The following is a 17,335-nucleotide window of genomic DNA, read 5'->3' as shown; positions in this document are numbered from 1 at the left end:
TCCCTGCACCAAAGATTGCCAGCATTGACTGTGTGGGCCAGGTGTGGGATGCCGAGGAGAGTATAGCCATCTGTTTGATGTACCGATCGCCCAGTGCACCGGCAGATGCCTTGCCTGGCTTGTTGGAAGCGGTGGCTGGCTGGGCCTTGGAGTACCCCTGGCTTTTGGCCCTGGGGGACTTCAGCATTCATGCCGATGATGCCGTTTCCTCATGGGCCATGGACCTGATAGCCTCCATGGCGGCATTAGGACTCTTCCAGTTTGTATCAGTGCCCACACATTGAGCAGGACACATGCTGGACTTAATCTTTGGGGCGGGGACAGGTGGATCTGGATGAACCTACAGTAGTGCCATGGTCAGACCTCCTCATCCTGAGGGCTCATTTTGGCACCACAACCTCCCCCCAACCCAGCTTGGGTGACGAGCTAATTCATGCTCGCCCACAGAGTCAAATGGATCCATTTGGATTCCAGAACGCTGTGCGGGATCCGATTCCCCCCGGCAGCTCGTTGGATGAGCTGATAGAGGACTGGAATGACCGTCTCTCTGATGCCATCGACGAGATTGCTCCCCGTCGCCCTCTCCGCCCCCAAACTAGAATCGCTCCCTGGTATACTGAGGAGCTACGACAGATGAAACGGGAGCTGAGACGGCTAGAGCAGGTGTGGTGGTGACTCCGTGACAAAGTGACAAGAACATCTTATAGGACGTTTATGAAGGCCTATGAGGTGGCAGTGAAAGCTGCAAAGAGAGACTACTATGCAGCCTCCATTACGTCCGCTATTTATTTATTTATTTATTTATTTATTTATTTTTAACCCACTCTCCCCGCAAGTGGGCTCAGGGCGAGGTACAACATTGATTAAAATACAACTTAAAATCAATCATAAAAACAGATAAAATACGGTACCCCTTTCGGGGCAACCAGTGGGAGTGGACTCTCCATACCCCTTGTAGAGGGAGACCGGTGGAAGGCTCGGCAATGATGGGGTAAAATTAGCCTCCACCATATGCCTGGTGGAACATCTCCATCTTGCAGGCCCACCTAAATGATACAAGATCCTGGTGGGCCCGAGTGTCCTCAGACAGAGAGTTCCACCAGGTTGGGGCCAGGACCAAAAAGGCCCTGGCTCTGGTAGGGGCCGACCGAGCCTCCCTAGGGCCAGGGACCACCAGTAGATGTTTTCCGGTTGAACGAAGTGCTCTCTGGGGCACATACAGGGAGAGACAGTCCCTTAGGTATGCTGGTTCCAGTCTGTTTAGGGCTTTATAGGTCAGAACCAACACCTTGAACTGGATCCGGAATTCTACTGGGAGCCAGCGAAGCTGCTGCAAGATAGGCGTAATGTGTGTCCTACACAAAGCTCCAGTTAGGACATGCGCAGCAGCATTCTGGACCCGTTGAAGTCTCCAGATCAGGCCCAAGGGCAGCCCCGCATAGAGCAAATTACAGTAGTCTAACCTGGAGGTGACCGTTGCATGGATCAGTGTCATTAGGTCCTGGGCCAAGAGCTAGGGCGCCAGTTGCCGGGCCTGCCAAAGGTGGGAAAAGGCCGCCCGAGTTCTCACCCAGCACAACTTTCCAGAGTGATTCGGTCTTTAACGTCCCTCACACATGGGACAAATAAAAATGTAAATTCGGTAATAAGCTGTGAGGCTTTTGGAGACTATTTTGCAGATAAGAGCTTGTCACTCTGCCGGGGCCTGTCCACCACGGTTGATGCAGTATGTGAACTGGAGGGCCCTTGGCCATCTTCAGGGTTGATATTAGGTCAGTTCAGGCCACTCTCCCAGGAGGAGGTAGGCAGGGTCCTGCGTGCTGTGAAACCTACCACATGCCCACTGGACCCGTGCCCATCATGGCTGGTGGAAACTGGCGGTCCTGGGATTCGGGTCCCGTTAGCTGACATCATTAATCTTTCCCTGAGTTCTGGGGTTTTCCCAGACTTGTTGAAGGAGGCAGGTGGTGCGGCCCTTATTAAAGAAACCATCATTGGATCACGTTGATCCAGCCAATTACCGCCCAGTTTCGAATCTTCCATTCCTGGGTAAAGTAATTGAGGGCCAAGCTACAAGTGACGAATGACACTTGAACGGCAAGTGTATTTCTCACTGTTCACTTGCCCTCCACTCAATCCACTTGCCATTCAAGTGTCATTTGTCACTTGTAGCTTGGCCCTGAGAGGGCGGTAGCGGAACAGCTGCAAGTATACCTGGATGACGCCTCTATCTTGGACCCATTCCAGTGCGGCTTCAGACCTGGTCATGGTACAGAGGCAGCTCTGGTCACTCTCACAGATGATCTGCGGGGACATCTGGATCGGGGTGGGTCGACACTGCTGATACTTCTAGATCTTACAGCAGCGTTCGACATGGTCGATCATGATCTCTTGACCCACCATCTTGCTGACATGGGGATTCATGGGACATCCCTGCGATGGCTGAACTCTTTCCTCCGCAGTCGGGGACAGAGGGTGGCGCTTGAGAAACAGATGTCCGCCCACCATTCTTTGGTATGTGGTGTCCCTCAGGGGGTGATTCTTTCCCCAATGCTATTTAACATCTATATGCGCCCCCTCGCCCAGGTAGTCTGCAATTTTGGGCTGAGCTGTCACCTGTATGTGGATGACACCCAGCTCTATCTGTTGATGGATGGCCAGTCTGATCTCGCTCCAGATTCCTTGGCCAAGGGTCTTGAGGCCATGACGGTATGGCTACGCCAGAGTCACCTGAAATTGAATCCCCTGAAGACGGAGGTTCTGTGTATGGATCATGGAGCAATGGAGTTGGGGACCCGGCTCTCAACCCTCAACGGGGTACAATTGAAACTTTCATTAACGGTGAGGAGCCTGGGTGTGACCTTGGTTGCCACACTTTCAATGGAGGCCCAGGTCACAACTGTTGCCAAGTATGCCTTTTTTCATCTTCGACAGGCCAGGCAACCGGCGCCCTGTCTTTCGCCCCGTGGCTACAGTAATCCATGCAACGGTCACCACCAGGCTAGAATACTGCAACTCACTTTACGCTGGGCTGGGCTGCCCTTGGGCCTGACCCGGAAGTCACAGCCGGTCCAGAACGCAGCGGCACACATCCTTACTGGAATGCCAATCCGAGTGCACATTCATCCTGTGCTGTGCCGGCTGCACTGGTTTCCAGTGGAGTTCTCGATCCGGTTCAAGGTGTTAACCTTGGTGTTTAAAGCCCTTCACGGACTGGGACCTGCATACCTGCGGGACCGCCTCTTCCACTACGTCCCCTGCAGGGTGTTGCGCTCTGCAGACAAGCAACTCCTGGTGGTCCCCAGCCCGAAGGACATCCATCTGGCTTCGACCAGGGCCAGGGCTTTTTCTGCCCTGACCCTAGCCTGGTGGAACGCTCTCCCGCTGGAGATCCAGGCCCTGTGGGCCCTATTACAGTTCCGCAGGGCCTGTAAAACAGTGATGTTCCACCGGGCCTTTGGTTGAGGACCAGCAGGTGTCCCCCCTTATTCCATCTAAGATCACCACCTCTTCTGTGACTGCCCTTGGCCGTATGCTCTGCCCACATGCTATGGCCTATGCAGGTTTTTGATTTTTTATCTAAAATAGCCCATGTTAGCGCCTGGATTATTTTAGTGATAGTTTTAAGAGAGTTATTGATTTTATAGCTGATGACTAATTTATTGTGTTTTATGATGATGTGAACTGCCCTGAGCCCATTTGTGGGGAGGGCGGGATATAAATCAAAATAAATAAATAAATAAAATAAAAGATTATACCCAGCTGCAGCAATGCTACAGCACAGCTTGGTCAAGAAATATAAAAAGCCTCTTCAAGACTCAGATAATCGCCATAATACGATGAGGCTTATCTCTGCAGTCATAAGGGCCAGAAACATGTTCCATTTGCAAAAAAACAAGCTAGGATTCGCGGGAATCTGATGGCTGCTCTGAGAATTCAAAGGCGATGCAAACAAAATCACCATGTAATACTGCCACGGTCCCTGATTACGGCTGGAATACAAAAACCAAGAGCAGCTGTCCCCGGGGCAAGTTGTTCCACCTCTGTCCAGGGCAAAATTTCTGTGAAAAGCACCTTGAACTGGGTCTGTGTCGGAGGCACGATTCCAAGACCCCTCCTGTCTGGCTTCCGTGTTCTTCTAACATGCTTTCTGATTGCAGCCCTTCCTTTCCCCCTTCCTCAGACTGCCTTATAGAGGGCCTTGCAATTCTTCTTTTCCTTTCGCAAGATAAGTGCAGGGGGAGGGGTGTTCTTGCCGTAAGAGCGGATGTTCTTTGATCTCAGACATGCCCAGGCCTGGAGCATGATGACCAATGGCACGTTGTGTGTCAAAGTTGCTGCTTCATGGGTGAAATGCTCTTCTGGTAGCCCAGGGGCAGTTGGGAAGACAACCCAAGACTCCTGCCTCCCGATCCCTCTCCTGCTCTCTTCTCCAGCCCTCCCCCATTGAAAGATTCTGATCCACCCAGAGGGAGGGAAGGTTGTCCAGATAGCCCACTCTCCATTTTTCTAACCCAATAGCTACAAGACACACACCCTGCTCCTGTGTCAGAGATGCCGGGTGGAACCCAAGGATCCTGGCTCCCGTTCATATTGTATCAAGGAGGAAAAGGGATTCCAGGATGAGGGGGCGTGGCTTCCAAGCAGGCTCAGCTGTCCATATTTAAAGCAATGCTCTTATTGCCGCCCACGAAACCTATTTTGCTCCTTTGAGATGGGGAGAATGCAACAGCCCTCTGCTAAACAGCCCTCTGCACCATCTTGCCAAACAGAAGCATCTTCCAAGAATCTTAATGGGGGGGAGGGGGCGGGCAGGGAGCATCGTGAGGTCCGGAGCACAACTTGCTGCTGGCATCTAAAGGAAGAATCTCTTGCTTCTGGCTGCTCGTCCCATTTTGCACCAGCAGGAGATCAAGAGTTCAAACTGGATCGTGGCCTAGCAAATATTTCCTTATTCCTTGCATTTCATTTGCATCTATAATCTGCCCCACTCCCAACGATCTCATATGCACTCTCTTTGAGGTTCTGTTCTCCGTTAGATAGATGGGCCAAGAGAGATTGCTTTGGCAGAGGCCATTTCTGTGAATTTGCATCTGAGTTGGGATTTATATCTCGTGTCTCCATTTCCTGGGTGCCCTCACTGGTTTTAAGTCAATGTCTATCATTGCTGCCAGTGGCCACTAAAACTGTGGTTTGAAACAGTGGGCATGAATTGTGAGCGAAATACTCCACCAGTGTAGATCCTGGAGAATGAAGACATTTGTTACAGAAAGGAATTCCTGACATGTTTGGTGTAGTGGTTAAGAGCGCGGGACTCTCATCTGGAGAACCGGGTTTGATTCCCCACTCCTCCACTTGAAGCCAGCTGGGTGACCTTGGGGCAGTCACAGCTCTCTGGAGCTCTCTCTGCCCCACCCACCTCACAGGGTGTTTTGTTGTGGGGATAATAATGACATACTCTGTAAACCGCTCTGAGTGGGTGTTAAGTTGTCCTGAAGGGTGATATATAAATTGAATGTTATTGTTATTATTATTATTATTCCATTTCTATTTGGGAAGGGCAGTCCCAGTCCAGAGTGTTCTTTTATTCCAGTGTCCTATACAGTTTTACCCAAGGATGCTCTTTATTTATATAATGTATTTATGTATCCCATTTTGTTGTTCAAAAAGAACACTCTGGGTGGTTAACAAATCCCAAATACTGGGTAGGTCTGGATTCATAATCAGATTCTAAAGGCTGATTCTCATACAACCCAGGCATGGGAGTTATATGCACAGCAGGTGGGTTCACCAGCCCAAGAACCTTATCATGAACTGGGGGACAAAGGTGTCCATGTATGCAGCAGCACAAGAGCCATCATCCCCTTTTCACAATAGGCAGGTGGAGTCGGTAGGGTTTACTCTTGCAGGCATTCCTGTGCACACAGAGGCATGCAAGGTATGAGGAGGAGCGCAAGAGATGAGGGCTGACTTCCACATCCCACTACATGTGTAACAGACATCTCTGGACTTGTGCTTCAGCCAAATATAACTAGGCTCCTTATATGGAGGTGGAAAGCAATCCCCACCCCCCTGTTGGATCTGTAGGGGAGATTCTTTCTCTTTTTGTGCTTGTGTGGATTGGCTCGCTTGCTTGAGCCTTCCTTGTTCTGTTTGTCCTGCATGACTCATGGCATAGTACTGAGCCTGATTTTAAAAAAGATTTGTGTGTGATAATTAAAGGGTTGTAAGGTTGTTCCTTAGGGCAGGTTGTCCTCAGAAGCCTTCATTGCCCAGTGCCTTTATACAGCCTTTTTATTCAGTTTCCAGCACCAGACGGACCTTTCTGCCTAGTTTGTTAGTATCATTTTTAAAAAAATCTTATTTCTTCAGAGCTGCTTTATTTCCAAACCAAAAAGTCCCAAAGAGCAGCAAGGCTTCTCCACCCACACACAGCCCTATAATTCAGTGAACATCTATCCTTGGTTTTAGTTATTTCCTTAGTGGCTCAGTGTTCCCCCACTATTCAGAACCAGCCCTGGAGCCCTCCTGTTGCCAGAAACAAAAAAGTACATAAACTCCCCTTCATTCTAGTGGAGCCTACACAGGAAAACATGCCAGTGGATAGTTCAGTTAGTGGGATACGAAGGGAAGAATTTGGGCATTAAAAGGTCTTATGTGAGCCTAAAAGCCCCTGAGGAACACCAGATAAGTTCAGATATAAGAATGCAATTTCTGAAATTATGGGAACATTATAAAATAAAATGACTAGGATGTCACTTCATACCCTACCTTCGCCCTGCTTCAGTGTTACATAAAACATCCTTGTGATGTGTCACATAACATAAGCCCTCTATAGGCACCTACACACACAAGTCTCCCATTATAAAGTTAAACAAAAGAATTTAAAAATGTGATCTAGGGACCTGTACCACAACCACACGCCTTCCAATGTGTCTGTGCTTTGCTGCTTCCAGGTAAGCATCACCATCAGTAGATGAAAGCCAATCTAATTAATACTAGGAATATCTAACAAGTGCCTATGACCAATTTCTAACTTCTGGAGCAAATAAATAATTATAATTGTTTCTGATTCCCCCCTCCCTCCACACTTCAAAATTTTTATTTTCCATTCCTCCATATTGTACAATGCATCTCGGATGGCTGAACCTCATGTCCCTTTACCACTGTCCGCTCCTAACTACCACAGGACATCTTGCACCCAGTCTCTAAGACTCCTTTCCTATGCCTTCTTGGGGTTAAACAGATCTAACCTGATATCACCATAATGTAAAAACCAGCCAATCGTGACCTGCTCATGGATCACTGTTTTGCACAGTTTTGGTTGGGAAAAGAGGAGGAAGAAGAAAACATTCCATTGAAACAAAGAGGGTCACAAGTCATCCACACAAGATCATGCGCCAAACTTATCTATTTTCTTCTCCCCCCCCCCCCCCCGCCCCACCGCACTCAACTCCACAAGCTTCTGCTGAGGGGTATCCATGCAGATCACCCGACAAAAATGAATCAACATAGATAAAACTTCCCTATCACTCGCTATCAATTTAAACAACTAATGTTTTTCACTGGAAACAGCTTACACGCTTGGTCGACAGTCATCAAGTACTACATTACTTCTGTTTTATCAGTTATTGAGTCACCAAATGGTACACATGCATGTGTGAATTAGCCCTCAGTTTTCAAAGTTTGCTTCAGACAGTGACAGGCAGCTGGGTATATTCTTATATAGGATTACAGAGATCCTTGTACAAAATAGGCAAAAATGCCCATCGCTGTGTTAAATGGAGCCCATGAACGAAGAGACTGCCAGGAGCGAAGCCTCTGTGGGTCCAGAGGAGTTAGCCGTGTTAGTCTGCAGTTGCAAAACAGTAAAAAGTCCAATAGCACCTTTAAGACTAACCAACTTTATTATTTATTATTATTTATTATTTAAGATTTTTATTCCGCCCTCCCCGCAAATCTGGCTCAGGGCAGATCACAGCATTTAAAAGCCACAATAAATATCACATTTCCATAAGAACAATGTAAAACATTTAAATTCAATCAACATCACAGACAATAAATTAAAACAGATGGCAATATTAACCAATGTGAAAACAAAATGATGGACAACCTAATTGGGAGGGTTCAGATCATTTTCTTCCCTAGTTCTCTTCCCTTACATGGGCCAAGTAATACCTTGAACTAAAAAATAAAATATCTAAATTCTGGGCAAGGGTATATAGATTTTTTTTGGTTGATGTGCAATTTTTGAACTAATTAAAAGTCCTGCAGATGTTTCACTGAGTTGGCCTACATATGTTTCTCACACACAGAGATAGATTGAGGCATAAGCTTTTGAGAACTGCAGCTCTCTTCGTCAGACACATTGAGAGCTGTGGTTCTCGAAAGCAGACGATGCCTCTGACGAAGAGAGCTGTGGTTCTCAAAAGCTTATGCTTCAATAAAGTTGGTTAGTCTTAAAGGTGCTACTGGGCTTTTTACTACATAGAGACAGACATTCCTAGAGTGGCACGGCCAATTATTGAGGGCAGGACTGAGGGTGATTTGCGGGAAATCCTCTGCTGCCATCAGGCAATGGTAAGTGTGTGTGAGTGTGTGTTTTGGCAATGCATGTCTTCTGCAGTCTCCCTGTCAAAGAGGGCCAAGTCATCCAGAGTCAGGGGTTAGAGGTTTTTACTCTCACCACATGAGCCTCCTCAGGGGCATCACTTCGCTTTTCTCCATGTAGGAGAAACCTGGGATGCAGTCAAGGCCGGCTAAGTCTGCTCCCGAGGCCTGCCCAGTCCCAGAATTGCCCTCTGCTCAGCCCCATCCTCTCGCTTCTGATTTTGGCCACGCTTGACTGTGATCACAGAAAACTGGGAAGAAACTGGCTTTTACTTAGGAAGATTTGTATTGCTGTCAAGTATATGTAGCAATTGAACGTAAAAATGTTTTCAATCCTCCTCTTGTCTGAGGCCCTGCTCTTGGTACCAGGTAATAGCTGTTGACAAACTATTATTTATGAAATTTCATTTTAATTATATTATTCCCCCACCGTCTGGAGTTATAATTCTGGTCTTTGTGGCATATCATAGTAATGTGTGTTTCACAGGTCAGTTGTGCCCTGCACTGTACTCTTGAAAGGATGGTGCACAATCACTCATTTTGTCTTGCTGGATTTCTCCCCAACAATTCTGAGATTTTGTGCCACTGGTTTGAATTTTGTGAACCATTTAGAAATGGAGTCTTTGGGTGTGACCAGTTGCTTCGGTCTTCTACTGGTGCAATTTGCTCTTTCCATGAAAGAACATCCGTGGGGTGCCAACACCCACCAGCTAGCCTCTGGCACATAATGCTTCGTAGCCCGTGGCAGAAAGCTGGACCCCCGGCATGGCCAATTCTGGCTGGCACACGCTGTTCCGCTGCAGCCGCTGCAGCCGCTGCCATCCAAATTTTCTATCTCATTTTCTCTCCTGCAGATGGAGGTAGTTAGCACCTTCAAGAGAAGTGGCTCCTTTCAGGGGGCTGTCCGACGCCGCTCTTCCGTCCTCAGCCAACTGCACGATGTAACCAATATTTCTACCCCCACTCACGTAATTCTCTCCGCCGCAAATGCCAGCGCTGGTGCCGGGAGTGAGTCTTCTTGATTTCCTCTTACTGCTTGTGATTTAAAAAACAAAACAAAGAAAACATCCTATTTTTGCCCTCCACCAACCAATATCCCCTTCCTTCTCTTCTGTCCACCCCAACCTTACCCCCCCCCCTTGGTCCCTCGTTGCTGCAGTCACTATTGCAATATTATTTATTTCAGTTTTCTCTCTGTCCGGTTTCAGTCATGCCGGATTTACAACTTCTATTAAGCCATACAATTTCTGCGCTTTGCCCCTCCTTCTTTAGCCACTTGCACCTCTTCTCTCCTTGGTTTGCTCGTCTCTTTCACCTTCTCTGTCAGTGACTGCTGGTTTTTAATGGACTGGAGTCAAATCCCCAGCTGGTGGGGAGGGAGAAACGGGTGTGTGCATTTCAGTCCAAGGCACTGAAGCAACATAGTATGACACCAGCTGGGGATCCAGCCCCGTTTCTTCAGCCTAGCTGCACATCTTGATGGTAACTGGTGTTTATTGTGGTGTTTGGTGTGTGTCACTCACTGTTGCTTGTCAGCGATTTGATGGGGAAAGGGGGTACAGAGAAAGAACTGAGTTTCCGGAACAGGCCAGAAAGTTTTCCAACAGGACCAAATTTAATGTTTCTGAGCTAAAGCCAGAGTCATGATAATGGTCAACGCAAGTTTGGTCTAGATTAAATTTACAGGAAGTCAGGAATTTCCATGGCCAGTCAATCCACAATACGGGGGTTCAGAATTGCTAAGCATAACGTCATGCTGGTCAGATTCATTATCAGCCCCTCCAGCCCCTGGTTAAGACTGACTCAGGCCAGCGGACATAACTTCTGTGCAGCCCCCACTGAAATGAATGGAATTTGCTCAGCAGCAGCAACTGTCTGTAGGCGTTTACTGGGGGAGCATCATGCGTTCAGCTGTCATCTGCCATCTACATTTCACATTTAAACCAGTGTGGAAACAGGTTACCAGTCTCGCAAGTCCCTATGGATGAAGATTTGTGAAAGGCCTTTGTAAAAGATGGATGTAAAAAAAACTATGATTCTGGACGTATCTATGGCACAAACTGAAACTGGTTTAATGCCCAGTCCTTGAGAACTACAGTGATGCCTGTGGGGTGGGGATTTCCAACAGAATATTTTCCAGCCAAAACAAAACTTCTTAGAATTCTTTAGGAGAAGCCATGCCATGTATAAAACAAATATTAGTCTGTTGTGCAGAAAGGTGTCCTGTCACCATTCCTTGACTGGCACATATGTTCATGAAACAGGACTGAAACTGGTTTAAATTTGGTGTGTAGGCAGCAGATGGGGAGTGAGAGAAGAGAGCCTGTTCATCTCTTAACTGAAAAGGGTTCAAAGGACGTGTGGGGAAAAGATGGGGAGGCCGAGCCAAGTGGGAAAGGATGAAGCAGAGGAAAAAGAGCTTTTCCTCTTGCTCAGCCACGAAAGGCAAGGAGATGCCTCTTGAAAGCGGAAGTGGTCCCCCCTGCTCCTCTGACCCACCTCAACCCCTGCCTCTGCTTCACCCACCCACCCACCCTCTTCAGAAACCATGCCAGCTCCCTCTTGGTCTCTTGGAAACAAACAAAACACCCGCTTGATTTTTCATATTTTGGCACAACAAAGGTAAGCTGCCCATTCCCCGCTCTCCAGCCACCTAGCTAGTTCCCACTTGGATAGTTTAGAATGTTTCAAAAGTCTCTTTTGTGTTTTTTAAATCAATCAACACCACGCTGGTGGCCATGCCAGCATTGTGACGTGGTGTGGTAGATTCATGGTGCCTTTGGGTATGACATGCACTGGCCTTGCTTTCCAATGGGGGTGCACCCTGCAATGTAAACCTTCGAGTATGGCCTGGTAATCTTTGCTGCAGTTTTAGCGGTTTGTTTCTCTCTTTCTCTCTCTCTCTTAATGCTGCCTTTATATTAAACTCTCTTCCTCCCTTCCAGGGAGCTGCTGTCACTCCTGAAGAAATGGAAATCCATTAATAGCTTTTGATCTTTCCCCACCTCTTGCATCTTCGAAACACTGTGTCTTTTGTTTGTTTTCCTTTTGTTTTGATGATGATTATATTTCTTTTTTTTTTAGGAACCATATTGTGGATGTGAAATGGGTTTCTTCACCCTAAATTTTCCAGAGGGACAGTTGTCATTTCAGGCTCACAGAATAAACAGGAACAGCCCCAAACATTTTGGCATGCTAGACAGAAAATGCAAACACCACCTCATCCACACACACACGCACACCCAACATGGGTCTAAATCCATTGGGAAGTATTCTGGTGCAAACCTCATCGAAATGAGTGAGCACTGCGCACTATGCAAGAGAACTTCCCAGGGGATTGGGCCCCATGGCTGTCTGTCTTCTTCTCAGCCACTCTTCGTAGTGCTGTTGCCAAAGAAAGCTGCCTCCATGTGGCTCAAGCTAGAGCCATCTCTGAGACTAAAGCGTTCATCGTTTCCTACTTAACCCTTCTGCTGATACTGGTGGCAGCATATGTGCTCAGTCCCTATCAACTCTGAGAGTCTAAACAAAACATCTCTTCCTTAGCATGCAATTCCCCCCCCCCCCCTTAAATCCAGCAGGGTTACAGCCTACTTGAGTACCCCATAGCTGCTTGGTCATCCCACCCATAGTTGTATGTATTAGCTCAGCCGTCACAAATACATTTTTAAATTCATTTTGAAAGCAAAGTTCATTATTTAAGGTGAAAATGTACATACTGTGAACAAATTAGAGTCTGGCAGGCTTGCCCATTTATTTTTTCCTGGCAAGGTTGTTATCATTCGACAAATGCCGTGGCAAGCAGAGTAGGAGCAAGTGAGCATTCCCAGTGTTTTGCCTGTTGAAATCCTGCTTGATGCTCACCTCATAAAGGTGAAGCAAGGTTTGTGCTAGTGATAGTAAGTGTGGTACAGAGAGAGGGATTAATTAATTAATTAAATGGAGCGTAGGGGAGTGATCTAAGGGAGTCCTGCCAGGGGAGGAACTGGAAACCCCAAAGCCAGCAGATTTACCTCTTACATGCAAGTGAAACCTTGAGCATTCTTAACTCGAGGCAGAGAATCCCACTCAGGGTTTCACCAACACATCCGTAATGCTGCAACAGAAATCGAGTTTGGCCATTTTTAGGCAATAAAGTAGGAAGCCTAACACAAGTGGACCTCCTGTTGCCAGGTTAGAGCTACTGTGGATTCGATGTTGATTAGGATGGCTCCATGTGGCCAACAGGGAGCACTGGGGGAGTCAACATGCAGACCTTGTCGAAAACGTGCGAGGTTGGCACTTGGGTGCAGAGCCCTGATTACTGGCAAGTCACAGGGGACTCATTTCAAACGTCACTGTGCCACTACCAGCAGGCCTAGGCTGCAGCCACATGTGCTCAGGTATCACACTGTTGTTGCACTATAGCAAGCATCTTTGCCAGTCTGCTTTGCAAATGATTTTGGTAGTGCAATGATGGCCCGTATCGAGTGAGGCGTGGATGGAGCCTCAGATGAAAAAATATATATCCTTGCCCAGATCAATAGATACATCTGGCCAGTTCTCTGGGACTGCATCCATGTCAGTTGTGAACATGGAAGCTGGGCTCCAGGAGTGGACTGGGAAGTGAAAGCAACCCTGGAAGAAGCTGTGCTAAATTGTTGCCCATGAACGGTCTGAGGCAAGAGGCCCCCCAAGGCCCTAACAGAGTTGCTGTGGTTTGGCTTTGGGCAGTGGGCAGTGGGCCGACAGGACCACTGCCAGCCTGCCCCTGCCGGGCTCCCTGTGCAAATCTCCCCACCTCCGGTTCTCAAAAAGTAGTTCAAGCATAGACTTTTCCAACCCTTTTCACAAATGGCCAATAATTGTGCAAGCGGAACCAGACAATGGTAGTTAACTCATTTAATTTGGAATTTCTGAATATGGTCCGTTGCAGGAGCCGATCGGGGAAGCTCCCAGTTCCCCAGAGAGGCTCTCATATTTAAGACAGCCAGAGTGGCATACTGACTACCAGGATGGACTAGGAACTGGGCAGCCCAGGTTCAATTCTCCGCTCTGCTGTGGAAGCTCACTGAATGACCCTGGGCCTGTCACACGCTTTCAACCTAACCAGGTTGTTGTGGGGAAAAAATGGAGGAGAATGACGTAACCTGCTTTGGGTCCCCATTGAGGGAGGAAGGTGGGGTATAAATGAAGTAAAACAAAAAATAAAACAAGAGATCGCTATATACACAAAACACGGAGATGGATAGAGCAGCAACCACCGTTCAGACCCTCTCATAAGCACAGTTGCTGTCCCCAGCTCACCAGACTGGTTTTAAAACCCTTCCCACTGGAGCCTGAAATGAATCCCGTCTTAGCCCCTTGCCCACGCTTCTGTTCTCCGCAACACTTCCCCTGCCTTTCTCTTCCCTTTGCAGCTACCAAGATACCGTGGATGGAAACGTTTCAGTGTCAGCCAGGAATTTCATAGAGTGTTAAGACCAAACAAATTAAGACATGACTTCAAGTGCTCCCCACCCCTCCCACCTTCCTTTTTTCTCTTCTATTCACCCTCCATCCCTCGCCCCATCTTGGCTGCTTTCTGCTTACTCATGCGGTCTGTGGCATCACATGCAGCTTACAGGAGGCAGCTTGAAGCCCTCGTGCCCAAATGAACTTAAGCTGAACAAAGGAGGAGAATGCACTCATCAGGTTTAGCAAGGCTGTCCGTAGAATCCAGCTCTCCATGCTGAGGTGGCTGCTACTTCAGGGTCACTACGGGAGGGATGCATTGCATTCCAAAGTCACAAGTCCCCTTGAAATTCTGCAGAGCTGAGAGCGAGGCTCACCAAAGCATTTGGACAAATTTGCCTGAGGACCGGCCCCACTTACCAAAGAGGTTGAGTGATTAGACAACTCATTGTGGTAATAAAATCCCCGACTAGAGTGTTCTAAGAAAGCAAGTATATCTTTCTCAGAGCAAGGATCTAGCAGGGCACCCATTGTATCGTTTCCTCCAGTGAAAGATGAGAGTAGCGCACAAGCATCAGAGACGCTGGTCTACCTTGGTTTCCCGGGCCCTGTACCTTGTAGTCAGTGTTGGAGGAAACAATCTTCTAACATGTCCAAAGGTTCAAGTTATGCCCCTGAGGTCTCTCTTGGGGCACACTGTCAAGGTGAACAGAACGTTCTCTCAACAAAGTACTTAGTATCTTATTAGCAGTCCAGTGCTACAAAACAGTATTTTTAATCCAGTTTAGTTATCACAATTCCATCCCGCAACACCATCACCAAAAAGGTTGGGCATTATACTTCCGTGAGGGTGCCTGAGATGAGCACTCTATCTGCAGGGGCCCCTCCCTGCTTTAGACACGATGCACATGTATGAAAACCATAAGGATCCTGAGCTTGGACTTTGGCTTCATTAGCACCAGGGATAATTTTTAGCCTTATGCCTGCATCTATTTCATCCCCATATATGAATGACATTCATTCCTATGGGGAAAAAATAAAGCAAACCTACCTGTCATGTCTCACAATGGATTACCCAGCCCTTCCTAAAAGAGATTGCCAAAGGGGGTACAAAGCTCCCTCCATTTTCTGCCCTTTGATGTGACTGGTCATTTTAGCTGGAAGGGCCATAACTTCCTTGTGAAGTAACCTTTGGCAGACTCTTACAAAGTAATCTGCCATGGCCTACACAACGTAGGGTTAAGCAACACAGGAGACGAAAGGTCCAGGGACACGATCTACACAACAGATTTAATCTGGTTTGATAGTCATGTGAACTCTGGGAGCTGTGCGCCCGTGTGCGTGCGTGCGCAAGCCAGGAGGCGCAGCTACAACCTGCCTCCTTCACCTTGCTGTACAGCACTCTTATCCCAGCATGGCTCACTTCCCTGTATGAGAGTGAACTGCAAAAAAAAAAAATCTGAAAGCTACAGTGCACACAGCAAGGCAAGACAAGAGACAAGGCAGGGCTTTGTTTCCCCTTGGTAGTGGGTTCAACACTTATTTTTTTAACAGCCCCCCCCCAAGTGTCTGGGTTGAAGGCTGCGACCAATCCCAGTGTCCTAAACTGTAACTCATTTAAAACTCAGCAGAAGCCGTGGGGAACTGAGACAGCCCCACTCTTTCACCTACATAGACATGCCTGGGTTGTTACTTGTTCTCTTGAGAGAGTAAATGCAATTTTGAGTACCACATAGAGATTTAGGAAGCATTTCTAACTAGCAGGTCTGCTCAAAAGTAAGTCTTACGTTATTTGGGGGGACCTACTCCCAGGAAGGTGGCCTAAGGACTGCAGTCTTGGTTGTCTGCCCTGTTAATAGCAGCTTTTAATTCACCTTCACAGCAACCTGGAGTTGTTCTGCCCTGTGGAGCAGGGATAGGGAGGCTATAAGGTAGTAGAGTCCATCAGGATTTGAACTCGGTTCATTCGACTGGTATTACAGTCATTCCAAAAAGAGCTAGAAATGAAAGCCATGTCTCTGGAGCAGGAAATAAAACCCCATGCCTCTGGGAGTACTAGACACAGGACAACCATGTTGTGGGATTCCTCCAAAACCAATCCTGAGAACTGTAGTTTGGTGAGGGTACTAAGAAAGCTAAGGCTCTCTGCAGACAGAGGAAGATCATTAAACTAGTTTAAATCTGTAGAGTGGGAGGAAAAACAGCAGTTCCATTCCTAATCTTGCAACAGTTCCTCAAGCAGTCAGTGCAGATAATTACTGAGTAATGCATTTCCACTGTAGGAACAGCTCTTTGAGAAACACTAGCAATGTATGAGGAGGCCCCCCTTCCAATATTCGATGCTGCCCCGCCTGCTAGCTCATCTTCTTTCTTTTCTGTGTCTTATCGCCTGCTTTGGGTCAGGAGGGAAACCTGCGAGGCATGGATGGATACTTCATTGGCAACGCATGACCTCATCCCTCCCTCTTCCCTCGTCTCCTCCCCAAAACAGCAAGGATGGGCCTCAATACTCGAAAGTTTACTGTACTGTTGCAACAATGCATGGGTCTTTCTTCTCTTCCTTCCCTGAGGCTGTGATTGGAGGCATCTTTCACTCTCTGTTTGTGGCCTGGGGGCTGTTCTGAAGTCACCATCTGGGTCTTCCCAACCCAACTCTCTTGCAGCATGAACGCAACCTCTCCCCCTGCTCCCGCCACCTGCATCTTGCGTAGTCTGTACGGGGCTTTTTGCTACGTCTGCCAGCAGCTGCCAGCCAGGCCACCAGCTTGCTCTCCGTATGCTCAGCGCTGCCTGTCCCCGCCCGCCCCCACCCCAAGCTCCGCTCTTCACACCCGAGTCCATGGCTGGGTTGGGAAGTCAGTCAGTACCCAGAATTTTTCTCCTCAACATTGTTTTCCCCAGGGTAGCCAATTACTTGATGAGCAAGGGAGGGAACGGGAGATGAGATGGTATCCATCCATTTGCAATGGCCCAGTTTCCCTCATGACTGTTCCTTACCTGAAGTCATCCAAGTTGTTCCAGTTGTGAGGGAAACAAGTGGAGATAGCGGGCAGGGTTTGCAAAGCTGTCTGCCATTTCCCCTCCCTCCCTGTGTCTTGGCTTTGCAAAAAGCAGGGGACGGGTAGGCCGTGGGCTGGATCTGGGCCCTGCCTGGCTGGGCCTGGCCCATTTCTGCTTTCTAAAGGTTGGTCGTTCTACCGGTGGGCCTGCCTGGCTGGGCCCTGAATGCAACCCGCTGATTTGCACTGCGGCCTGCTAGGGGGCTTGGCTACAGATAGCAAAGCTAGGAGGT

General features: G+C 48.0%; 1 protein-coding gene across 7 annotated transcripts in view; it reads left to right on the top strand.

Annotated features, from left to right (window-relative positions):
• Window positions 1–17,335, top strand: part of ATP2B3 (ATPase plasma membrane Ca2+ transporting 3) — a 102,559-nt gene that overhangs the window by 78,838 nt on the left and 6,386 nt on the right. Inside the window, exon 20 of one of the 7 annotated variants that reach the window (XM_055003237.1) lies at window positions 9,465–9,551. The exons of 5 other annotated variants lie outside the window; for them this stretch is intronic. In XM_055003237.1, coding sequence (XP_054859212.1) covers window positions 9,465–9,551 — 87 coding nt within the window. Of the gene's footprint in view, window positions 1–9,464; window positions 9,579–17,335 lie in introns of all 7 variants that reach the window. One more of the 7 variants, XM_055003236.1, reaches the window with a different exon arrangement.

The sequence above is a fragment of the Eublepharis macularius genome, chromosome 19, assembly GCF_028583425.1.
Source record: "Eublepharis macularius isolate TG4126 chromosome 19, MPM_Emac_v1.0, whole genome shotgun sequence".
NCBI lineage: Eukaryota > Metazoa > Chordata > Lepidosauria > Squamata > Eublepharidae > Eublepharis > Eublepharis macularius.
The sequence above is the reverse complement of the archived record's forward strand: the minus strand, read 5'-3'. Positions and strand labels throughout refer to the sequence as shown.